At 43.1% G+C, this 27161-nt stretch overlaps 1 protein-coding gene across 1 annotated transcript in view; it reads right to left on the reverse strand.

The window, feature by feature from the left end:
* GARIN5A (golgi associated RAB2 interactor 5A) overlaps window positions 1–27161 on the reverse strand; it is a 65473-nt gene that overhangs the window by 26427 nt on the left and 11885 nt on the right. Inside the window, exons 2-3 of the mRNA XM_069201806.1 lie at window positions 20194–20372; window positions 18237–18462 (exon numbers count right to left, since the gene is read on the reverse strand). Of these exons, the coding sequence (XP_069057907.1) occupies window positions 18237–18462; window positions 20194–20372 (405 nt within the window). The remainder of the gene's footprint in view (window positions 1–18236; window positions 18463–20193; window positions 20373–27161) is intronic.

Below are 27161 nucleotides of genomic sequence, written 5' to 3' on the forward strand. Positions count from 1 at the left end.
AAACTAGAGTAAAAGGCAATACATTATTTGACACCAAAACATACAAAATCCAATCAGCAGAACCGGAGTCATGAATTTTTAAAGGTTATAGTGCAATCTAGCACTAACCACAGAAATCTAGTCACACAAGACCAGGGCAAAGTTGAAAGTTATGACTGGCAGTGACGGAGCATGGTTCAGATTCTCTGGTTGCCTTGGGCTTAGAAGGCATTTTGAAGAAAAATGTCTAAGAAGGTAAAGTTCAGTGGGCCAAGGCAGGTGGAGTTGTTCAAGGAGGAGCTGTCGTCGGGGAGCCGATGGACGAAGTTGCAGTGAAGATATCTATGTTCAGACTTAGGGCCTGATTTAGAGTTTGGCGGATAGGATTATTCTGCCACAAACGTGACGGACATCCCCTCCACTGTATTACACTTTCCAAAGGATAAAATTGAATCATATATCGGCGGATGCAATATCCAACACAATTGTGACAGAGTAATCCTATCCGCCAAACTCTAAATCAGGCTCTAAGTCACCTTTTTGGAAGTCAAAAATCTGCAGCGGGACAAAGCTGCAAGCTGTTTCCCACTAGGGCTCTCAGAGGCCAGATACTCTTCCAGAGAAGAGCTGAACAGGATTTGCTACGTCAGAGAACATTACAGTGAAGTGAGGCTGACCAGCGCTGCACCTGGGGTGGATTGCAGAGCAGGTAGGTCCCGTTCTCCTCTGGGTTTTCAGAGCACTTTTTGGCAGAATATTTTCTAAGTACCAAGTTTTGGATTTTTACATGGTGGACACCTTTAGCACCACTTCAAGGGTCCAGAACTTGAGGGCGCCATTTGGAGGGTCAAGACTCACTTCAGGTTGGTTCAAGGTGGGCTTTAAAAAATATCAGAGCTTTTTGTGTCCATGGTGCTCTGACTGGGAGGCCAGCAAGCTTGACCTTGGAGTCACCCTGGTGGCATGGGTTCTAGTAAAAAGGAGGTCGCAAGCAGCAGGGTAGCCTTCTGAGAAGACAGGGCAGGCTTCAGGAAGGGGGCAGTCCTCTTGCAGCAGTTCTCTGAAGTTCAAAGTAAGACAGTCCTCTAAGATTCTTAGGCAGGTCCAGAAGTGAACTGAGGCGTGGGACTAAAGGTCCTATTTTTATACCAGGTGCCAGCTTAGAAGTGGAAGAAACTTCTAGAGTCACCCTTCCCCCACAGATGGTCCTTGAATTGTGTACTTCCCTGTCTGGGCTTCAATGGGTCTGGGGGTCACAAAAGGTTAGTACTAAGTTCTTTGTGTGTGTGCTGAGGCAGCTCCTTTGAAATAAGAGTGGGGCTGGGCGTAGATTCACCCTCCCATCCTGTCAGGATGGCCTATCCTGCAAGCACACAGCCTCCTTTGTGTTACTGTCTGAAAGGAATACACAAAGGCCATCTGCCAACTACACCTAGTCATGAACAAAGCATGTACATGCATCAGTGACCATCTTTTAATGGCTTTTCTTTATTAGTAAACTCATTCCAAAATGGCCACCCATGCCTCCTACTGCAAAGTCACACACAAAGCCATTTTGGAATTTGTTCAGTCCAGTGCAATCAAGCATTGGCAAAGCCACCCGCGCACCCTTTCAAAGGTGAGACATAGGCGGTCATTATGAACACGGCGGTAAACACTGCTGACCGCCATGGCGGCGGTGAACAGAAGACCGCAGTTGGCGGTGAACAGAAGTCGGCCGTTGGCGGGGAATAGAAACCCTTCATATAATAAACCAAAATCCCGAACACGCCAAAAATCACCAGTGTACCAGTCACCGCCAGGACCCTGTCGTCGGAAATGCTGGACCTTCCACCCCACTACAGCCGAGCACAACCACATACCGCCCTCCAAGTAATGATGCACAAATCATCTTGGCGGTCAGTGGAAGTCGAATGACCATTGGCGGTGCTGACCGCCACGGGCAGCAAGTGGACCCAACAGCAAGGAATGCACACATTGGATAAGCTAGAAACCCACACACCTGACACACATCCACAACACCATAAAACACCCACATACACACCCCACAATCCTTTGCAACAAAACCAGTCCAAAGAAGACAGAGATCATCAGAAGCAGACACCGAACGCCACTATACACGAGACTCACACCGACCCACAGAAGAGCACCCTCACCGCGATTCCACCCCGACACCATTCACCACACTCACCATGTCACCCCCCAAACATCCATGCTTCACAGAAAGGAGCTAAGGACCATGGTGGACGAGATCCTGAAGGTGGAGCCACAAAGATGCGGGGCACAGGTGCAGCACACACCCATCGCCAGGAAGATGGAGCTATGGTAGACCATTGTCAACAGGGTCAATGCAGTGGTACACCATCCACGCACCAGGGACGACATCCGCAAGAAATGGAACGACCTGCAGGGGAAGGTCAGGGGCATGGCATCAAGGCACCACATTGCGGTCCAGAAGACTGGGGGAGGACCAACACCACCCAAATACACCGACTGGGAGGAAAAGGTACTGGCCATCCTGCACCCTGAGGGACTCACTGGAGGGATGGACTCGGGTAAGTCCTCTACAATTACCCCATATACATCACACCTGGAATGCATGCACCAACCCACCCTACCAACACCCACCAGGACTACTACCCCACCCAGCCTACAGCCACTGAATCCACGCCCCCTGCATGCCCAACAAACCCACTAACAGGCCCATTTCCCTCCCCTGTGCACAGCCACCTACCCTTGCAAGGATTCACAATGGCACTACACCACCCACAATGCTACTCCACATTTGAAACAAAATGTAGTGCAAACCTCACAAAGGCACCCTGCATGGCCCCAAAAAGTTACACCTGCACAAAACAGCCCAGCCATGTGCACCCTATCCGATCATGCACTTGTAACAGACATGTCCATTTCCCCCAACAGGCACCACCACCCATGCTACCCTGACGGATAGGACAAGGAGTGTCTCCTTCCTCCAGGGAGACAGAGGAACCTCACGGGACACTAGGGATGGATCCCTGGACACTGATGAGCAGGCTGGCCCCTCACACAGTCCTTGACTGTCACCCTCCAGCAGCCCCACCCAGGATACCACTGACACCCCTACCACCCAGCCAACAACATCAGCCCATGGCAACCGTACCCACACCTGTGTATCCAGGCCACAGACTGGTGGAACACAGGTACAGAGGCCACAGTCACCCCCTACCAACAGGCAGGAAGACGATGGCCCCAGTACAAGTGCTACCGCCAAACCTGTGCAAGGGACACAGGCACATGGGGCTAGGCCCAGTGGGAGGGCATCAGTGGCCCAGGGGGGAGGCCACAGGATGGATGCTGCAGCCCAGGACATGATCTCTGAGGTCCTGGGGGCCTACCAGCATACCCATGACAGATTGGCACAGATAGTATCCTCCCTGGAGCAGAGTCAGAGGATGCAGCAGTAACACCATCAACAGGCCATGGAGCAGTGGAAACAATGGCCAGCATAGCAGGAGCACTGCTGCAGCTGGTACAAACCCAGTCTGAGACCCACACAGGACAGGAGGCCCCCACTACAACAAAGGAGACAGACCGGACAATGGCAGCAAAAGCAGCAATATTCCACGAACTATCCTCAGAGGAAACACAAGGTACAACCATGTCATACCCTCTAGGTCAACAGCAGGCGCCCAAACGGACCCTCAGGCCAAGATATGGGACACCCCTGCCAAAAACAAGTCCCCCTCCAAAAAGTAACTCTGCTACAATCTGCCCACCAACGATCCCACACAATCAACCACCAAACAGTGCTAACAATCAATAAGAACTCATGTAAGCATTGATGGACCCATCAATACCAACGACAAGGCTGCCACCACGTTGGCATTGAGGACAACCACCCATGTCCAACTGCCATCACTGTAAATTGCACGATTCAATCCCTGCCACAAATAAAACACATATCACACCTGTAACACTGTCCCCTGTCATAATGTGAGAACAAAGTGAATTATGGATGCAACTGGCTGATAACTACTTTATTGGTAATGCGTAGCATGAAAGTACACCTGTGTGCCTAAATGTTGTGGAAAAAAGGAATAAACTAAATTGTATTTGGTACCATGCAGACCTGGACCCAGTTTAAAATAGTAGATTCAAACCCCACCTAGATGACAAAGCACACTGACAGTATGTGTCACCAACACCAATGTTAGCCCTTAGTCCCACATAGTTACTGGAAGTTGTATCAGTTGGGTCCTGGAATTGACATCTTCCCCTTCCTCATCATCACAATCACTCTCCTCCCCTCTCTGAGAAAGCTGGTCAGGATTTACAGCCCCATCCACATCCAAGAGGGAGATAGAATTTCTCACTGCACATTGTGCAGCATGCAGCAGGCCACCACTATTCTACACACCTTTTCAGGCCCATTGGCCAGGGAACCCCCAGAGATATGTAGACAACGAAATCTAGCCTTCAGGAGACCTATTGTGCGCTCTATCACCCTCCTAGTACCTCCACTGGCCTCATTGTTATTCCTCTCTGCATCTGTCCCAGGATTCCTCAATGGTGTCAGGAGCCAACCTAAGTTGGGATAGCCAGAATCACCTAGACAAATCACCTAGACAAATGTGCAAAACAGAGCAGTCAGAGTCAAGCCTCCGAGTCAGACAGCCTGGCTGTCTGCTAGGTGGCAGTTACTGACAGAAACACATACCTATGATCCACACTCTGTCCTCTTGTAGTTGTTCCTTCTTCTGTGGCACACTACTGTTCCTCAGCACAAATGAATCATGGATTGAACCGGGGAACATGGTATTCACGTGTTTCTGTGGCATTCACGTGTTTCTGTACACCTGTTCACTGACTCTTGGGGGGTATTATAGGTATGTGGGTGCCACTGATGGCACCGATCACATTGGGTATGTATGTAAATGCATAGAAGTCAGATTTGAGGGCAGGGAGATCAGTACTTTGAGGAAATCTCACATATATACAGGGATGTGGAATTCTATGCCTGGGACATCTTGTTTGGGGTCAAGGGCAACAAGTTTGTATGTTTACTTTGTCCTTGGGACAAGTAGGCCCAACCCTCTGCAGCACAAACCCTTTAGCTGTGGAACTCTCTGCAGTTGAAGTAATGTGTTTCCAAAAGATAATGCTGTTCGAATTTGTATTTATGGTTCATTATTTGAAAGCCTTCATTATTAGGGTGAGTGCTGTAAATACATGTTTTAAGGTCACACTTCACTACTGACGTTGGTTCCAGTACAAAAAAAAAAAAGTGTATACACATGTTTGAAAAGTTTAGGCTATGAGGCTAAGTATATATCCCAGAATGCTCTCTGATTAGATGCAAATGAAGTGTCATTTAGTGAAATGTGTTGATGCATGCTAGTATTTCCCAAAAATATTTCTAATGGAAAATCAGTATAACCATTTTCAACACGAATATGGGAAGCATGAAAATAAACAAACACTGACAAAGCCAACTGGTCTGACATATTTGTATAAGTCTTTTAGTTTCATCAATGCGTGTCTTGTTTTGACATGGCTTTTGTAACACTTTATTGTTGTGGCAGCTACCAGGCCCTCAACATTGTAACAAACACTGGCAAAAACCCCCCCAAAAGTTTTTGAACTCTAAAAGCACACGTTGCCACCAGTGGCATAACAGAGGCGCCGCAGCCGCCCTCCAGGGGGCCCCTTCAGCACAGCACCTGTCCTGAGTGAGTCTGGAGAGGGGGCTCCTCCATGTTCTTTGCAAAGGGGCACCCTCCAGTTTTGTTACGTCACTGATTGCCACTGTAGTTCCTGACACTGAACAAAACTACTTTGTGTGCCAATATGCTCCTTGTGGAAGAGCAGAATGCGATCACTCACAGTAAAGCCAGACGAAAGAGAGAGAAATAGAAGTTTAATAAAAACAAAATGTCTTTGTTAACACCAGACCTAATTAGGGACCAAGACCCATATGTAGGTAGCTTTTTGCATTGCGATGCACAAACCCAGTTTTGCGATTCAGTAACCTGGTTACCGAATCGCAAAACGGGTTTGCGACTCGCAATTAGGAAGGGGTGTTCAATCGCAGTTTGCACCCATCTCAAATGGGTGCTAACACTTTCGCAAAAGGGAAGGGGTCCCTATGGGACCCCTTCCCCATTGTGAATGTAACTGTAAACACCCACTGCTTGCTCTGAAAAAATGATACAAAAACATTTCATTTTTCGTTTTTGTAATGCATGTCGTTTCCCTTTAAGGAAGCAGTCACAGACATGGTGGTCTGCTGTCTCCAGCAGGCCACCATCCCTGTGAGGGCCGCTATTCGCAAGGGGGTCACAAATTGCGACCCACCTCATGATTATTCACTAGGTGGGCATTTGCGAAGCCCTTGCGAATCACAGATGGTGTCAGGGACACCATCCTACATTCGGATTTGCGACTCGCAAATTGCGAGTCGCTCTGACTCGCAATTTGCGGGTAGCAAATCTGAACCTACCTACATGTGGCCCCAAATTCTTAAAGAAAGTCACAAAAGTGCACCTATGGTATATGTCGTACTCCTATAAAATATTTGGGAACTGTATTTTAGCATGGGTAAATACGCATGTGTAGATTTGCTCATGTGAAAATCTATTGAGCATTTGCAAGTTCATTTTCCCTCTGGCCACTTTCTTTCCAACCCTGGAAGAAGTTCTAATTCTGCCATTGTCAGGAGTAAATGTCCAACCTTTCTTATTATGGGAAAATATTAGATAGAACCTGGTGAAAATCTTTAAAACATGCAGGTTAGTAGGTTTGCAGACTCAAACGCATTCCAGCCCTGGAACTATTGCTTACTGCTTCCTCCAGCCCCAGTATGCAGATCTGCAGAAAGGTGGCAAAATAAGGAAATTGCTACAGTAGGGATTGAAACTGCAAGTATTCAAGCCCTACTATGGTAGTAGCCCTGGCATAATCAGAGAGGCTATTATCAGAGCTCTTACATAATGAGATTGCTGCCATAATTTGTCGCCACACTACATGGCACCAAAGGGACAAGTAGATCTTTTTACAGGACAAGTAGATTTGAGAAGCAACCTGTCCCCTGGACAAGTAGATATTTTAATAAATTCCACACCCCTGCACATAGGACTGCAGATGTCGTACAAATGCATTTAGAAATCTTGTCAGTACCATGCTGAACATTGGCTGTGAAAATCCTGCACCCATGCCCACTGTCACTTGGAATGAGCCCGTGGCCAGGAAATGGAGTGCATAGAGCACCTGCACTTCAGTGCTGATTATGATTTGCCGGTCTCAGCGCTGGATCCAGTAATGCACAAAGTTCGAGAATAGTTGCACGGGTGAGTCTGTAATTGATTATGATTTGACACTCCACCATGGTCCGCAAATCAACAAGTTTCCTGTACACCAATGGGCGACCTCGTCACAAGAGTCGGTACCAAAACGGGTTTGCGACTCGCAATTAGGAAGGGGTGTTCAATCGCAGTTTGCACCCATTTCAAATGGGAGGTAACACTTTCGCAAAAGGGAAGGGGTTCCCATGGGACCCCTTCCCCATTGTGAATGTCACTGTAAACACCCACTGCCTGCTCTGAAAAAATGAAACGAAAACGTTTCATTTTTCGTTTTTGTAATGCATGTCGTTTCCCTTTAAGGAAGCAGTCACAGACATGGTGGTCTGTTGTCTTAAGCAGGCCACCATCCCTGTGAGGGCCGCTATTCGCAAGGGGGTCACAAATTGCGACCCATCTCATGATTATTCACTAGGTGGGCATTTGCGAAGCTCTTGCGAATCACAGATGGTGTCAGGGACACCATCCTACATTCGGATTTGCGACTCGCAAATTGCGAGTCGCTCTGACTCGCAATTTTCGGGTCGCAAATCTGAACCTACCTACATGTGGCCCCAAATTCTTAAAGAAAGTCACAAAAGTGCACCCATGGTATATGTCGTACCCCTATAAAATATTTGTGAACTGTATTTTAGCATGGGTAAATACGCAAGTGTAGATTTGCTCATGTGAAAATCTATTGAGCATTTGCAAGTTCATTTTCCCTCCGGCCACTTTCTTTCCAACCCTGGAAGAAGTTCTAATTCTGCCATTGTCAGGAGTAAATGTCCAACCTTTCTTATTATGGGAAAATATTAGAGAGAAGCTGGTTAAAATCTTTAAAACATGCAGGTTAGTAGGTTTGCAGACTCAAAGGCATTCCAGCCCTGGAACTATTGCTTACTGCTTCCTCCAGGCCCAGTATGCAGATCTGCATAAAGGTGGCTAAATAAGGAAATTGCTACAGTAGGGATTGAAACTGCAAGTATTCAAGCCCTACTATGGTAGTAGCCCTGGCATAATCAGAGAGGCTATTATCAGAGCTCTTACATAATGAGACTGCTGCCATAATTTGTCGCCACACTACATGGCACCAAAGGGACAAGTAGATCTTTTTACAGGACAAGTAGATTTGAGAAGCAACCTGTCCCCTGGACAAGTAGATATTTTAATAAATTCCACACCCCTGCACATAGGACTGCAGATGTCGTACAAATGCATTTAGAAATCTTGTCAGTACCATGCTGAACATTGGCTGTGAAAATCCTGCACCCATGCCCACTGTCACTTGGAATGAGCCCGTGGCCAGGAAATGGAGTGCATAGAGCACCTGCACTTCAGTGCTGATTATGATTTGCCGGTCTCAGCGCTGGATCCAGTAATGCACAAAGTTCGAGAATAGTTGCACGGGTGAGTCTGTAATTGATTATGATGTGACACTCCACCATGGTCCGCAAATCAACAAGTTTCCTGTACACCAATGGGCGACCTCGTCACAAGAGTCGGTACCTAGGAGGGATTTGAAACACGTGTGAGGAACACACAGACATGGGCACACATTGTCAGTCATTGTGCACTGCTTACTTGATTGTAGGGACTCAAAAGTTAAATGTTCTTGACAGAATTTCATCTAGACCTCAATGAGTGAACAGGGTTTGATATGTGTGGTATTGTTAATGGTCACATGCATAGGTGTGTTAGGTGAACTACAGGGAGTGCAGAATTATTAGGCAAGTTGTATTTTTGAGGATTAATTTTATTATTGAACAACAACCATGTTCTCAATGAACCCAAAAAACTCATTAATATCAAAGCTGAATATTTTTGGAAGTAGTTTTTAGTTTGTTTTTAGTTTTAGCTATGTTAGGGGGATATCTGTGTGTGCAGGTGACTATCACTGTGCATAATTATTAGGCAACTTAACAAAAAAATATATATACCCATTTCAATTATTTATTATTACCAGTGAAACCAATATAACATCTCAACATTCACAAATATACATTTCTGACATTCAAAAACAAAACAAAAACAAATCAGTGACCAATATAGCCACCTTTCTTTGCAAGGACACTCAAAAGCCTGCCATCCATGGATTCTGTCAGTGTTTTGATCTGTTCACCATCAACATTGCGTGCAGCAGCAAACACAGCCTCCCAGACACTGTTCAGAGAGGTGTACTGTTTTCCCTCCTTGTAAATCTCACATTTGATGATGGACCACAGGTTCTCAATGGGGTTCAGATCAGGTGAACAAGGAGGCCATGCCATTAGATTTCCTTCTTTTATACCCTTTCTTGCCAGCCACGCTGTGGAGTACTTGGACGCGTGTGATGGAGCATTGTCCTGCATGAAAATCATGTTTTTCTTGAAGGATGCAGACTTCTTCCTGTACCACTGCTTGAAGAAGGTGTCTTCCAGGAACTGGCAGTAGGACTGGGAGTTGAGCTTGACTCCATCCTCAACCCGAAAAGGCCCCACAAGCTCATCTTTGATGATACCAGCCCAAACCAGTACTCCACCTCCACCTTGCTGGCGTCTGAGTCGGACTGGAGCTCTCTGCCCTTTACCAATCCAGCCACGGGCCCATCCATCTGGCCCATCAAGACTCACTCTCATTTCATCAGTCCATAAAACCTTAGAAAAATCAGTCTTGAGATATTTCTTGGCCCAGTCTTGACGTTTCAGCTTGTGTGTCTTGTTCAGTGGTGGTCGTCTTTCAGCCTTTCTTACCTTGGCCATGTCTCTGAGTATTGCACACCTTGTGCTTTTGGGCACTCCAGTGATGTTGCAGCTCTGAAATATGGCCAAACTGGTGGCAAGTGGCATCGTGGCAGCTGCACGCTTGACTTTTCTCAGTTCATGGGCAGTTATTTTGCGCCTTGGTTTTTCCACACGCTTCTTGCGACCCTGTTGACTATTTTGAATGAAACGCTTGATTGTTCGATGATCACGCTTCAGAAGCTTTGCAATTTTAAGAGTGCTGCATCCCTCTGCAAGATATCTCACTATTTTTGACTTTTCTGAGCCTGTCAAGTCCTTCTTTTGACCCATTTTGCCAAAGGAAAGGAAGTTGCCTAATAATTATGCACACCTGATATAGGGTGTTGATGTCATTAGACCACACCCCTTCTCATTACAGAGATGCACATCACCTAATATGCTTAATTGGTAGTAGGCTTTCGAGCCTATACAGCTTGGAGTAAGACAACATGCATAAAGAGGATGATGTGGTCAAAATACTCATTTGCCTAATAATTCTGCACTCCCTGTATATGGCCTGCATTGTGCAAATATCATTTTTATTAATGCGTACTTTTGGCCAAAATGTCTTCCCCCTGTAATCAAGAACTGTCGTTGTGGAAGTGACCTCATACTGCTAGCGGTTGACATATCAGCGTAAGGCGGTGTTTACCGCCGTTCCAACCTTCACTGGTTAACATGAATGCCAATGGGAAATCCTGGCGTATCATGATCGCTGCCGGCAGTGATGGTGCACACCGCCGCAGTACGTACGCAAATTTGTCACCCCAACTTCAATTGACTCCCTGATCTCGTGCGAGCAGGTACTCCACTGAGTGTACTGCTATGTCCTGCCTCTGGTCATGGAAGTGGCTGGTGTTGCAGGGAAGAGGGCCTCGGCCTTCACCCAGGAGGAATTGGAGAGGCTAGTGGATGAGGTTGTGCCCCTGTGCGCCAAGCTCTATGGACGGCCAGAGGTACAGGTGAGTTGGGGTTTTGGGGGCACTGTTTGGGTGTAATGGATGGTGTTGTAAGTACATATGTGTGCACCTCTGAGCCTGCATGGGCCATGGTTCATGCCATGCTGCGTGCGTATGTCCTGTAAATCTGTCAGTACTGTCCGTCCCATAGTGGACGTATAGCCACCTGTACATATTTTCCAAGTGCCTGACCTCTGTGTTACATTTCTGTGTCTCCTTTTTAGGTCAGCGCCCACCAGAAGAGGGCACTTTGGCATGCCATCGCCAAGGAGGTGCGGACCCAGGGGGTTTACAACCGGTGGAGCACCCACTGCAGGAAGAGGTGAGAGGACCTGCGGTGCTGGGCGCAAAAAATCTGTGAGGCCCAGTTAGGGAAGTCCTCCCAATGTGGAAGGGGTGCCCATCGGGTACTGACCCCCCTCATACTACGCATCCTGCCGGTGGCGTACCCAGACCTGGATGGGCGCTTGAAGGCTGCACAGCAGTCAAAAGGGGGTGAGTACCCATGTCACAATCTTAACCCTTGATGGATGTCTGTGTGTGCATTAGGGTTTATGGCGCTTAGTTGCAGGGACTCTGACTGATACAATAAAATGCTCTATCAAGGATCCAAAATTAATTTTCTATGTTAAACACAGGTGGCCTCTCCAGGCTAATGGCATACCAGCCTCAAAACTAATTGTCTAAACTTCTCCAATTCTTGGGAAAGATACAAAACATAAATCAAGAGATATAACTATGTGTCTCACTACCTCTAGTCCCATCATCAATCCTCAACTAAACGACATTCCAATCAGGGTATATCACCATCTTGATTCAACTCATTTAACACTTCTGTATATTTTCATAGTGCATTATCCAAAAGAATTGTCCAAACATGATTCTAAATGCTCCTAGTTTGAATTCGATGATTGATCACAAAGGAGCTCTTTTACAGTATGTTTTAAGTCACAACTAAAAAACTCCACATGCAAATATTTGGGCCAGTCATTTTCCACATTTTGCTTTCAATTTATAAATGTGTGATAAAAATGGGTACTATAATCAGCAATGGTCTTGCACAGGGTTTGTGAGTAGTACCTTTGCATTTCTCCATATTCACACTCACAATTGTGACCAACTGAAAGCTGATTATAAGTGTAAGTGAAAGTCCTAAATGCAATTTGCCATCAAAGCAAGCTTTTAGGCCATGTTCTCAGGGATTAAATGAAGGCAAAAGAATCTTCCATCCCACTACAGAGGGAATACCACATGGATCCTATCGATATGTTGAACCTCAGGGCAATTTCCAAACTGTGATTCCACAGGAAATTACTCAAACATCCACAGTGATACAACTTTCTAAATGCATCTTCCAAGGATGCTTAAGACAATTTAGGATCTAGCTGCAGCTTCTGATGCAACAGACCCTACTGCCCTTCACTGTATGTTCCCTATAATGTATGGGCCTTGGCTGTCAGTTCTTTGACTGTTCCTTTGTAGATCACAATTTGGGAAACATTTATCATCAAGTTATCTTGTCCTTTCATTTCAGGGTGGAATGCTTTATGGATCAGTGCTTTCACCCTTGACATTTAACCTGTTTGTAAGGTAGTTAGAGTTAGGTGTTCCAAGAAAAGACAACTCCATTGACAGGTATGTAGAGCCCACCCAGATCTACTTGAGAAAGGTGGATATTGCAGACAATTACCTTCAAAAAAGCATAATCATGCCCATGAACAAGAAGAATAGCAACGTACTCACACTGAACCCTATTAAACAGTTCCAGACTCAGTACAAAGCAAATGCCCCCTCCCCACCTGTTCCTCAGTAGCTTCTAAAACTTAACCCAAAGGGGATATCACGAACTATAATACCAGTAAACAAATTAGAACGTTATCTCCTTGACACACATTACCCTTACAAACACCAAACAACCAAAATTCCACCTAACCTTGACAACATTTCAGACAGTGCAATTTGTAAACTTCACTTTTTGTAAAAGGTTTAGAAGAATTTCCAAAATATGATCCTTCAGTAGTGCATCCTATCTCAGGAACAAAAAAACCTAAGTGACACACCTTCTTAGTAACCTTCACTGGCTACTTCTGTAACCAATGGCCACCCTCACAACCTGCTACAATTTATTTTACTGTTTTTTAATGTTTTCTACTCTACTGTATTCAAATTATTGTTGTTACTCATGGGCTTTTGACTTAATAAAAACTGTTTTATTTTTTAAATAAAGGGAGGTAACGCAACATAATATCCAAAATATATCATTCACAATGTCCAAAGATGTTCAAAGATGTTGTACTCCACTTCATTCTTCCATTTGCCAAACTTAAAATCATCATGAACAGTCAACATGTGTTTTGAGGGAAACATCTGTCTCACTGTTGTAACAAATATATACACGCAAGTATTATACAAATTCATATTGAAAGATTGAGTAAAACATCATACATTGCAAAGAGTGGATTTTCTCCTTCCTTCTCACACTACATATGAACTAATACCAACAATCTTATTTTGAGATCAAATAAAAATAAAAAGGATAGCCCTCTACAATTATATTGTTGCATCCTCAAATTTCTCAGGTAGCCTTTTACAATTATACCTACAGTAATATGAAACTCTTTTTGGTAAACACTATTTCCTAATCAAACTACTCTTTATACTTTGGGGTATGGAACAACACTTCGTGTCCCCCAAAGTAATCCTTGTAAAAATGTCCGCTATTATACCTGTTATTTAATGAAATCAAACACCTCTTTGCCCACGATGGTTCTATAATAAGTGCTCATCAGTTCATGGATAATCACCTTTTATATTGATTAATTTAATTCACTTTAACAATAGCCACAGAAAACCTAACATATAAGCATTTCTCCATCTGACCCATCAGATCTAACAGCACGGTCGGTCTTCAGTGCTGCAAATCTCAGTCTTGGCAATTTGGATGCTACTCCAATAGTACATCAGAACTAGAAACAATTTTGCTATTGTAGACTTGGCAACATGGACTCTACTCCACCCCTGCCATAAGGGACTGACAATTGCAGCACTCATTGTGCCACCAAAAGTGTGACAAAGAAATACTGCTCACTCTGCTTTCCCATTTAAAATAATGGCAAAGCCAAACCTTCCCTTTTAAAATGTATAAGTCACCCCTAAAGCATGCCTAATGAGCCCTAACGGCATGGTACATTATATTATATATCAACATGTGTGTTGTTATGTTTACATATCCTGACAGAAAAAAACATGCACTGTTTCTATTTCACAGAAAGTTGTCATTAGGCTGCAGGGGGGCAAATAGTCGCTGCAACCCCAAAAGCAAGAAACAGACATAAAAAGGCAACCCAGGTACGCAGACCTCAGATGATATCTGAACTGGGGAGAGGACTTCAGAAGGACTGTCTTGCTTTTTCCTGGACCCATCTCTTCCCTGGACCCAGGAAAGACTGGGCTGCACCTGCTGAACTTTGGTCAAGCAAAGAAAGGACTATGCAGTGGGATCCCGCTCATAGGAAACTTTTTCAAGCCCCAGACAGAAGAAGTGACTCCAAGGGTCAGTTGGTTAACTCCCTGTTACAGGCACAGGATCACAATACATGAAGAAGCCTGCTTTAAACAGTTGGTTATCCCCAGACTTTTTGCCTTCCTCCTCCTCTTTTTCTGACCTCATTTTTTGCTGGCTTTAGGACTCTGTGCACTTTACCACTGCTAACCAGTGCTAAAGTGCATATTCTCTCCTTAAAACATGGTGACATTGGATCATACCCAATTGGGCTATTTAATTTACTTATAAGTCCCTAGTAGAGTGCACTATATGTGCCCAGGGCCTGGAGATTAAAGGCTACTAGTGGGCCTGCCGCACCGATTGTGCCACCCACTTAAGTCGCCCGTTAACCTTGTTCCAGGCCTGCCTTTGCAAGACCTGTGTGTTCAGTTTCACTGCCAATTCGACTTGGCATTTAAAAGTACTTGCCAAGCCTAAAACACCCCTTTCTCTGCATATATGTAAGGTGTGCCCTAGGTGACCCAGAGGGCAGGTTGCTGTGTAGGTGAAAGGCAGGACATGTGCCTTTGTAGTTTACATGTCCTGGTAGTGTAAAACTCCTAAATTCATGTTTACACTACTGTGAGGCCTGCTCCCTTCATAGGCTAACATTGGGGCTGCCCTCATACATTGTTTGAGTGGTAGCTACTGATCTGAAAGGAGTAGGAAGGTCATATTTAGTAGGGCCAGAATGGTAATATAAAATCCTGCTGGCAGGTGAAGTTGGATTTGATATTACTATTTTAGAAATGCCACTTTGAGAAAATGAGCATTTCTCTGCACTTAAATCTTTCTGTGCCTTACAATCCACGTCTGCCTGGGTTTAGGTGACAGCTCCTTGTGCATTCACTCAGACACACCCAAAACACAGGATACTCAGCCTCACTTGCATACATCTGCATTTTGAATGGGTCCTCCTGGGTTGGGAGGGTGGAGGGCCTTCTCTCACACAAACAACTGCCATACCCCCTACTGGGACCGTGTCAGACAGGATTGAACTGAAAGGGGACCTGGTGCACTTCTAAGCCACTCTTTGAAGTTTCCCTCACTTTAAAGGCACATTTGGGTATTAAAAACAGGGCCTCTGCCCTACCACCTCAGACACTTCCTGGAGAAGATACCTGAACCAGAACCTGCACCCTGACAAGAAGAACTGCCTGGCTGCCTAAAGGACTCACCTGACTGCTTTCTGAAGAGGACTGCTGCCTTGCTGTTGCCCTGCTGTCTTGTTGCTCTCTTGCTTTGCTGCAGAAGTGCTCTCCAAGGGCTTGGATAGAGTTTGCCTCCTGTTCCCTGAAGTCTCAGGACCAAAAAGACTTCTCTCCTGCAGCTGAATTCCCCGTGCGGCAAAAATTTGATGCACCGCCTGCCAAGAACGACGCACAGCCTGCTCGCGGTGAAAGATTCACTGCATGCAGAGTCTGGAACGACGCAGCCGGACTTTGCAACAGAAGATCGACGCAGCGCCAGCGATGCAACCGGAACTTTAACGCACAGCCCTACTGGATCTACGCAAGCCGACTCAGAATGATGCTGCCCGACTTCCTGAGAAGAATCGACGCAGCGTCTGCCATGTGGAAGAAAATGCCACGCATCGCCGACCGGAATCGATGCAGCCCCTGTGACTTCGCTCTGCAAGCCCAGAATTCCACGCATCGTCCCCAGGGCGTCTAAAAACCCCGCTACCCGAAGAGGATCCAAGTCTGCGTGCCGGAAATCAATGCAACATCTTCCTCGCGTGGAAAATAACGACGCAAGTCAGTGTGCGAAGGGGCGAAACCGACGCACACTCACTGTTTTTCACGCATCTCCTCCTCTGCTGTCCCTTGCGAGGATATTTCAACACAAACCAGGTACTCTGCCCTGTACGAGACACTTGTTGTTTCTAAGAGAACATAAGGCACTTTTTATTGCTTTTACAGTAACATTTCAACTCTAAGACACTTGATATCACTTTCAGTGACATACCTACATTTGCTTATTTCATCTTTAATCGTTTTGACCTGCATTTATCCAGATAAATATTATATATTTTTCTAAACACTGTGTGGTGTATTTTTGTGGTTTTATATTGTGGTATTGTATGATTATTTGCACAAATACTTTACATATTGCCTTCTAAGTTAAGCCTGACTGTTCAGTGCCAAGCTACCAGAGGGTGGGCACAGGATAATTTGGATTGTGTGTGACTTACCCTGACTAGAGTGATGGTCCTTGCTTGGACAGGGGGTAACCTGACTGCCAACCTAAGAAACCATTTCTAACTGTAGCCCAGGAAAAACTCAATTGCCACTGACCACCGAAGTGCACCCTTGGAGACAGATTCATAGCCCTCAAAAGTTGCACCTGAGTCTGCCTGACCCAGGAGAGTCATTGGCATGCAGCTTGGTCGACCCAGAACAAATGGTGCTCTCAGTTAAAGGGAAACACAGTTTTTACTGTAACCAGAAACTGATAGACCAGTTGCAAATAGTATTTACAGGACTACAAGAGGACTTTATGGGACTCTGACCTCTAAGGCCCCTCCCTCTCACCTCCCTGGCTCTAGGACTGTGGAGTGGCCGAAGGAAGACTCCTTCAGCATTCTCAGCATCCTTGAGCATCTCCAGCATACTGTATCCCTTGCATTAGGACCACTCCATTAAAGTCTATGGAGGTTCGCCTATAGAGCTTTGAACAGGACTGCAGACTGCTTTGACTGCAAGGAAACTGTTTTACTTGACATTATTGGTACAAGTGACCTCCTGCCTGACAAATTTGGCCACCACAAGTCAGTTTATAGCCGTTTTCAAGTTACTTATCTAGGCTAACCCTAAATCGCAATATTGCAATCATTTATTGCACTAAGTGAAAATCAGTGATTTATTATTCCCTTAACATTGCATATCTCCGGAACCCTCTGGTGGATTTTTGTTGTTGAGGTGAATCTTTAAAGATAAAAATACAACATATTTTTACAAATTGGTGTTTGATTTTTATTGAGTCTTTTTTCAACTGTTTGGGCACTTCTTAATGCTCTATGTTTGCCCTTTGATAAAGCCTGATTGCTGTGAGCCACGGCTATCCAGGATTGAGCTAAGGTTGTACACACAAATCTGACTGGAGCTGATAAACAACTGTGCCATTAATACATGGTGAAGTCCCACAACCCCACCATATATTAACCCATTCTCATACTATCAAAACATAAAGTGAATTGCAATCACTGCTCACATAAATCCGAGCAAAGGTGATAGACCTCATGCCATCAAGAACCATGAAAATGTTAAAACAAAGTCCATGCTTCTGAATTTCGGGCTGCACACAATAAAAAGTGATGCAACTGACCAACCACTGGTCACCAGTTTGGGAATTAAGTCCTATCTATAGGAAGAGGCATTATCAGGGCCTGCTTTGACATGCACACTGACAGGTTAGTAAACTGATATTTATTGTCACTGCACAGATAAAATACTTTCTCTAAGGTGTTTAATATTTAAATACCCATTTAAGAAGCTTGTATGTTGCAATAAAAGAAGGTAGAATTTCTTTTTAAAACTAAAGCCTGGGCTGAGGCTGCATGTCGAGACTAAAATTACAGTGTTCATCCTGCATCATGCAGTATATGGGATACCCATCACAGAGCCTATAGATCACACAAGATTAGTAACAAACACTATTACTCGGCACTCACCTGCGCTGAGTCCATCATGAACTCGTGATCTCTGGCTACATTAGAGTTGCTAGGTGTTGGCTGTAAAAGGTAGATGAGCCGCATCCATCGTTGAAATAGGTCGTCTTCCTTTTCTGGTGGGGCATGAAGCTGCAGGTAAAAGCTGCGACCACTCGCCAGTTTCAGTTTGATTTGCCGCATGGCAATGTTACTGACTGATAACCTCACAAGCTTTAATGGAAAGAGTCTGGACCGGAAAAAACACAATCAGTTTCTTCTTGGTATTCTTCAATCTCAAGAATAGAAATTATATAATGTTACCTGCTCACACCCTGGCTGAACCTCCACCACCAGAACCTTGCAGCCTTGTCAACTGTCATTATCTTCACAATCTTTATAAAAACACTATCACCACAATTGTGGGGGAAAGCCTAATATCCTCATAACTCAAGAGAGCCCAGCCATTCTCACAGTTCAACCGACAACACATATCAACTTCACAATGATTTTTTTTTTTCATAAAGTGCATAGCTACACTGAGGCATCCCAGTGCTAAGTAGAAGAGAGCGGATTACACACAAGTGCGAAGTGACAAGAAGCAATCACAGTTATTGTGGAAATAGCCAAACTTTAACCATTTTCTTGAATCTTGGTTCCTCCTCCAGATGCCTGAGCTCCAGGAGCATCAGGTTCCAAAGTTTAGGAACCAGATATGCAAACTATCTACCTCTCCTTCTGGCTCTCTAAATCTATACAGCTAATGAAACACATTGTGACCATCAAAACATGAAACCCAATAACTTTAATGTAAATCAACTCAGAATCAATACCATTCTCACAATCCAGCTATGAACCCTTTGCAATCCTACTTATAACCCAACATTATTACTACTTGAAACACAGCATTGCCTTTACAATCAATAAGAACAAAATGCCATTCTTGCAATCCAAATGAGAATTCAACACAGTTCTCAAAATCCAACTGAGAACCCAAAACCATTATCATAATCCAACTAAGAACACAACACTATTTATGCAGTCATACTGCGTATGCAAGAGCATGTTTATTATCCGAATAGGAACACCACACAATCCAATTAAGGGCAATGCACCATCCTCGAAATTCACCAAGGAACCAAATACCTATGTGTCCAGAATTCTCACTGTAACATAAAGCTGTAGTGTTTTACCTCTTAAACTGAAAAACATAAATTTTTTAATGGTGTGATTGAAATATACGTTTAAGGATTTGAGCTAAGGGTTTAGAGTATAGGGGGTTAAATGTTTGGGACATAGGTGTAAATAACATTTGGAGCATAATCAAAAGGGTTGATGGTTTGTGGTATATGTGTATAACTGTAAGAGGCTTGACAATAGGAGTTATGGGTATACGGCTAAAGGTATAGAATTAGGGGACTATGAGAAACAATGTTAAGGGTTTGGGGATAATGTTATGGGTTTGGGGTACAGGATGAAGGTTCAAGAACTTGGGGTATAGTGGTTAAGGAGTTAAGCATCTAGGTTAGGAATTAGGGGTACAGGATCAGAGATAGCCAGCCAAGGGCTGAGACTAAAGACATATGGTTAAGGGTATAAGGTTAAGAGTTTGGGGTTAAGGCATAAGTTTACCATATAAGGTTAAGGGTTTGGGGTAAAGGGTTAATGCTTTAGGCACTGAGTTTAAGGATTTAGCGGCCAAGGGTACTGAGTAAGGGCATTTGTTTAAGGTTATAAGGTTAAGGTAAGTGTTTGGGTATCGGGTTAAAAGTTAAGGGTTATGATACGGTGTTAAGGGTATAAGAAATAGGCATTATGGTTTTGCGGTTAGGAGCTAGAGGATGAGGGCACAGAGTTAAGAATAAGGGGTATAAGGTGGGTAAAGAAGTTAGTAGCCGAGGCCACTCGTGATGCTGTGTTTATGACGCAATGCTTATCAATGACAAAACCTGTTGTCCTTGACATGTACTACATGTCTTACCTGCTCAACTGAAGCTGTCCTACTAAATGATTCTTGTTTTTTGTATCCAGGTTTGTGATCTTAGGCCGTGCCAGTAACATGACATTCGGCAGCGGTAGGATGGGGCTAGTGGCAGCAATGCCCAGCGTTACCAAGGTTACTTGGTTGTGGATGTCAATGGCTTCACCTTTCTTGGTAACCTACAAATAAGAACAAAGGTCAGACAAGATTTTAGATAGAACTTTGTGCATCTTTACATGTATGTGTGCCTCTGTGTTTACGTATGATAGGTTTGTATGGTGGATGTCAGAAAAAATATAGAAGCTGTGAGAAAGATGTTGAAAAAAAATGTGTGTGTTTGTGTGTGGTGCACAATACTAAGGGAAAGAGAGAAATGAATGTGTGTGTGTTTCTGTATTCACTGGAAAATGGGAGCGAATCAGGTTCTATTTGTGTGTTTATGTGTGTGTGGGTGTGTGAGGTAAAGAAAGACAGAGTTAGAGAGAGAGAGAGAGAGAGAGAGAGAGAGAGAGAGAGAGAGAGAGAGAGAGAGAGGGATACTAAGAGAGAGGGAGATACCATGTGTGAGAATAGATGTGAAAGAGAATAAAGGATATTTATGTGGGTTATCTGCTAATATGTGTGAAACACTACAGGGAGTGCAGAATTATTAGGCAAGTTGTATTTTTGAGGATTAATTTTATTATTGAACAACAACCATGTTCTCAATGAACCCAAAAAACTCATTAATATCAAAGCTGAATATTTTTGGAAGTAGTTTTTAGTTTGTTTTTAGTTTTAGCTATGTTAGGGGGATATCTGTGTGTGCAGGTGACTATCACTGTGCATAATTATTAGGCAACTTAACAAAAAAATATATATACCCATTTCAATTATTTATTATTACCAGTGAAACCAATATAACATCTCAACATTCACAAATATACATTTCTGACATTCAAAAACAAAACAAAAACAAATCAGTGACCAATATAGCCACCTTTCTTTGCAAGGACACTCAAAAGCCTGCCATCCATGGATTCTGTCAGTGTTTTGATCTGTTCACCATCAACATTGCGTGCAGCAGCAAACACAGCCTCCCAGACACTGTTCAGAGAGGTGTACTGTTTTCCCTCCTTGTAAATCTCACATTTGATGATGGACCACAGGTTCTCAATGGGGTTCAGATCAGGTGAACAAGGAGGCCATGCCATTAGATTTCCTTCTTTTATACCCTTTCTTGCCAGCCACGCTGTGGAGTACTTGGACGCGTGTGATGGAGCATTGTCCTGCATGAAAATCATGTTTTTCTTGAAGGATGCAGACTTCTTCCTGTACCACTGCTTGAAGAAGGTGTCTTCCAGGAACTGGCAGTAGGACTGGGAGTTGAGCTTGACTCCATCCTCAACCCGAAAAGGCCCCACAAGCTCATCTTTGATGATACCAGCCCAAACCAGTACTCCACCTCCACCTTGCTGGCGTCTGAGTCGGACTGGAGCTCTCTGCCCTTTACCAATCCAGCCACGGGCCCATCCATCTGGCCCATCAAGACTCACTCTCATTTCATCAGTCCATAAAACCTCAGAAAAATCAGTCTTGAGATATTTCTTGGCCCAGTCTTGACGTTTCAGCTTGTGTGTCTTGTTCAGTGGTGGTCGTCTTTCAGCCTTTCTTACCTTGGCCATGTCTCTGAGTATTGCACACCTTGTGCTTTTGGGCACTCCAGTGATGTTGCAGCTCTGAAATATGGCCAAACTGGTGGCAAGTGGCATCGTGGCAGCTGCACGCTTGACTTTTCTCAGTTCATGGGCAGTTATTTTGCGCCTTGGTTTTTTCACACGCTTCTTGCGACCCTGTTGACTATTTTGAATGAAACGCTTGATTGTTCGATGATCACGCTTCAGAAGCTTTGCAATTTTAAGAGTGCTGCATCCCTCTGCAAGATATCTCACTATTTTTGACTTTTCTGAGCCTGTCAAGTCCTTCTTTTGACCCATTTTGCCAAAGGAAAGGAAGTTGCCTAATAATTATGCACACCTGATATAGGGTGTTGATGTCATTAGACCACACCCCTTCTCATTACAGAGATGCACATCACCTAATATGCTTAATTGGTAGTAGGCTTTCGAGCCTATACAGCTTGGAGTAAGACAACATGCATAAAGAGGATGATGTGGTCAAAATACTCATTTGCCTAATAATTCTGCACTCCCTGTATAAGGGTGAATGAAAGAGACAGATAATGACTATATGTGTGTGTGTTTAAGACAGCAAAAGGATTTGTGTGCGGGGGAAATAAAGAGAGTGCAAGAGGAAAACAAACACTCTATATACATGTGTGTAAAAGAAAGTTATAAAGGGTACTTGTGTGTGTTTATGTATGTGTGTTTTAGCTTGTGTGTGTGTGTTTAAGAGAGGCAGAAAGGATATGTATGAGACAGATGATATTAGGGTGTCTGCTGGGTTTCCGGGTTATTGTGTATTTGTTTGAGAGGCAAAAAGACTAGACGTAAATATGGTAGAGAATGACAAACTTCAAGTATGTATGTATGTATGTGTCTCTACTAAAGGTTTATTTGGTAATTGTGTTTGGGGTGGTACCTCAGGATAGATTGTTTAGGGTCAAGGATGAAAAGTTTTTATGTTTATTTTGTCCTTGGGACACGTAGGCCCAACACCCTGCAGCACAAGCCCTCTGGCTGCAAGTTTACAGGGGAGGGAACTATCTGCAGTTGAGGTAATATTTGTGTCCATATGTTAATGCTGTTCAAACTTGTATTTATAATTCATTAATTCAAGGCCTTTATTATTACGGTGAGCAGTCTAAATGAACATTGTAAGGTCACACTGCACCACTGACAGTGATTCCAGTAAAACAATGTGTACACGCACACGTTTGAAACGTTTAACAAGAGGAGGCTATGTATAATGCTCCCAGAATGCTTTCTGATTAGATGCAAATGTTTGCAGAAACTTGTAAGCAAGATTGATGATCCTTTGCTTTCAAAATAAAATGTTCAGGAAAAAATGCAAGTAGGAAAAAAATATTTTGCTAAATTACTATGAAATTGTAGGTACTATTTCTTTGAAGCATCATTTAGTAAACTGTGTTGATGCATGGCAGTATTTCCAAAAAATATTCATAATGGAAAATCAGTGTAACCATTTTCAACAAGATTATGGGAAACATGAAAATAAAGAAGCACTGGCAAAGACAACCGATCCAACATTGGTGGTTTTGTCAATGTGTGTCTTGTTTTGACATGGCTATTGAAACACTTTACTGTTGTGTGTGCTGCCAGGCTCTCACCATTATAACAAACATTAGCAAAAACAAATTGGTCTCAAAAAGCAAAAATTGCCACAGTAGTTCCTGGCACTGAACTAAACTATTTTGTGTGCCAATATTCTCCTTGTGGAACAACAGAATGCTATCACTCACAGTAAAGCTAGCCGATAGATGTATAGGGGGAGAAATAGAATTTTAATAAAAATAAATTATCTTGGCCAACTCCACACCTAATTGGGGGCCCAATTCTTAAAGTCACAAAAGTGCACCCATGGTATATGCCTTTTTACATTAGTGGCTTTCATGAATTTCAAACAACTTACAGACGTAAAGCAGGAAATGAAACTCAAACAAAATATTTGTGAACTGTATGTAAGGACAAGCTTATATGCATGCACAGATTAGCTAAAGTGAAAATCTATTGAGCGTTTACAAATTCACTTTCCCTTCAACCATTTTTTCCCCACCCTGGAAGAACTTCTACTTCTGCCCTTGCCAGGAGTAAATGTCCATCTTTCTCAGTATGGAAAAGATTATAGATGAGTTGGTGAAAATCCTTAGAACATGCATTTTAGTAGATTTTCACAAACTCAAAGGCATTCCAGCCCTGGAACTATTGCTTACTGCTTCCTCCAACCCCACTATGTAGGTCTGCAGAAAGGTGACAAAATAAGGAAATTGCTATAGTAGGGCTTGAAAGGTCTACTATTAAAGCACTACTATAGTAGTAGGCCTGGCATAATCAGAGACATTATTATCAGAGCTCTTTCATAATGAGATTGCTGCCATCATGTGTCGGTGCACTGGCATTGGATATAGAACATAAAGCTGCATTTACCACCACTTCCTGGTTATACAACTGCCATGAATGATTGCCTCAGCTACTAATTTAACTACCAACTATTCATCAGGCATTATGGGCTTAATTGATAGAGAAACTGTGAGTGTTGCAGAAAGACTTGCAGAGACACAGGTGTGTGCTAAATTAAGCCCTTAGCAGACCATCAAGTGATAATTTGTCAGTATCCAGGTGACCCACTCACAGTAATATGTGTGGAAGCAAGAAAATGGAAATCAAACAGAAATTCTAGTGTTGTCATGCACCCATGGATAACATTTCTATTCCTCCCAACAGGACTGTTTCTTCCCCTTCAGCAAAAATTAGAAAAGAATACAAACAAGGGTAAACCACAAAACTAAAGACAGTGACACTTCCAAGGAAAATAGAGAACATTCAATTAACAATTCTGATGAAAGTTCTGATTTGCTATTAAGAAATGCGAATACTAAATTGTGCTTGCTAGAAGTATATATTAAGCCCGTTTTAGAGGACGTTAGGTGCAAGTTGGTATCACATGAGGGTGTGGTGTAAAGCGTAAAAGAGATTCTAACTAAGTAAAGTAGATCCGACAATAATAAAAGCACGGGGGTGCAAAAAGCAACAGCAAAATTAGTAGGGCCTGTAGTACAAAAAACAACAGTGATATGTTAATTGACAAAGGGACGATAGGCACTCAAAGGCAAATGCAAATCCGTTCTACTCCACCCCTGTAAGTCAGCAGAAGGTATTATGCACCTACAGAGGGACCCAGATCATTGTTATAAAATGTGTAGTTGGATGTACTACATCTATCCCCTGTGGCTGCTGCCTACGTAATTATCTCAAAGGGTATTCCCCAATTCTATGGACGATTTGGGCATGTTAAAAAACAAGTTAGCCCTTTGAATAGCATGAAGGGCTAGTAAGTGACACCATTTATATAGTGAAATCATAATGGTAAGAAGAATAAAGTGGGTGGGTAGATCACCGAAAACAAGCAAGGGTGACTGCATTGTCATTAATTTTGGCACAATAACTTTGTTAAATCATTAACAAAATAACTGTATGTACTACAAAGGGCAGATGAAACACTGATGGCGTTGGCTGAAGCAGTACCTCTTGGCTACTTTTACAGACTGCAGAAATATCTACATTCTGAAGTGAACTGCCCTGATAAAATCAAGGCAATTTCTAAGGGATGACTGAAAGTATGACTCTATCAAAAAGGTTTGCAGAGTTGGGTTTTTATGAATGAGATGGACTGAGTTGGTGATGGTGCACAGAAAGAAATTCCTGCTTTTAATATCTCTGTGCATGGTTCCCCAACCTAAAATACGTGTAATCATATTTTGTATTCAGCATTGGGTTTTGGCTCTAGTATAACATTTGGAAAAAGTAACCTGACTTTAGTCTCTTGAAGCATAGCGGGCTAACAAAAAAGGTCCATTCTCCGAAGTAGAAGGAATATGTAACATTAACACAGAATATGTGTGTACAAGAAACATGGGCAATAGACGATATTTTTATTAAAGGTTTCTCGTCACTAATTACTCCAGCTATACCATCAAGAGAAGGAAGGGCAAAAGGTGGGGTTGCAACCTATTTCAACTATATTATTCGCTAAATTTAAGAAGTCATACATATCACCTCTATTTTATCATTTTTTTACATTTTGCCATAGAGGATAATCCAGATCTTGTTATTATTGTTTTACAATAATAAATGTGATTCCTCTAATGCCGAAATGGTAAAGGAAATGGAGAAGGAGTTGGTCTTATTTCAAGTGGGTGCGAGTAATTGTTATCTAATACAGATAGGCTATTTTAATATTAATAGATCACCCCTTCCTTTCATAAGAGGTTTGTGGTGCAGTAGGGGAGCAGTGAGAAGGACAGGCACACTTCCAACACAACTCATATGAGGTAGAGCTGATTTACAGGTTGTATAAATAAAATCTGACCATGTTGGAGATAATTGGTAACCCTGAATCTCCTGCTCTGGAAACATTAATAAGGAGGGGAGAAATTAGTATGATTGATCACATAATGATGTCAAGAGATTTGGTGGTGAATCTTTTCAACTTTGATGTAAAGCCAAATAGTTTCAGTGATCGTAATGCCAGGGGTCTCCAACCTTTTTTGTAGTGAGAGCTACTTCTGTTCAGTAAAACTCATAGTGAGCTACTGAAGGCTAAACAACTTGTGCACTGTTACCAGATACCCCCATGTCCAGCTTCACTGACTTTAAGCCTAATCTCCAAAGAGCCAGATAATATGGTGTGAACAAAATACTTTGACTTGGGGCACTATGACAGCACTGCCATATGTGTCAGTGAGAGCATGGTCTTAGGGTATGTATGAACATGCGTGCATATGAACGGGATAAATTTGTATAGGTGTCTGAGTACCTGCAGCACAAGAACTACCTTTAGCCATATGTGGCACCAATACATGTATAAGACAAACATACAATCATGTTTTAAATGGGAGAAATTTAAAATGTGAACAATGTTCTGCAAAAATATTCATTATATGTAAAAAAAATTGCACTTTAAATTTCTCTCATTTAAAGAAAATGGTTGTATTTTTCAGTTATACTTATGCAACAGTGTCTACTGGCCCAAAGGAGCAAGAGGCCTGTTGCCTGTAAAACTTTGAAATGGGAGAACATTAAAAATGAAGAGTTACCTTAATCATTAGGTAACTTTTCATTTTAATTTTCTTCTATTTGAAAGCATTCAGAAACATAATTTTGTTTGTAGCTCCAATATTGAGTTGACAAGGGCTTTTATTTAAGAGTTGAATACCTCAGGGCTTCACCTCTGTGTCCCAGTCCCAGCATGGATCATAAATGTGCCTTCCCTTAACTTTAAAAGGAAAG

Source organism: Pleurodeles waltl, chromosome 7 (genome assembly GCF_031143425.1).
Source record: "Pleurodeles waltl isolate 20211129_DDA chromosome 7, aPleWal1.hap1.20221129, whole genome shotgun sequence".
Classification (NCBI taxonomy): Eukaryota; Metazoa; Chordata; class Amphibia; order Caudata; family Salamandridae; genus Pleurodeles; species Pleurodeles waltl.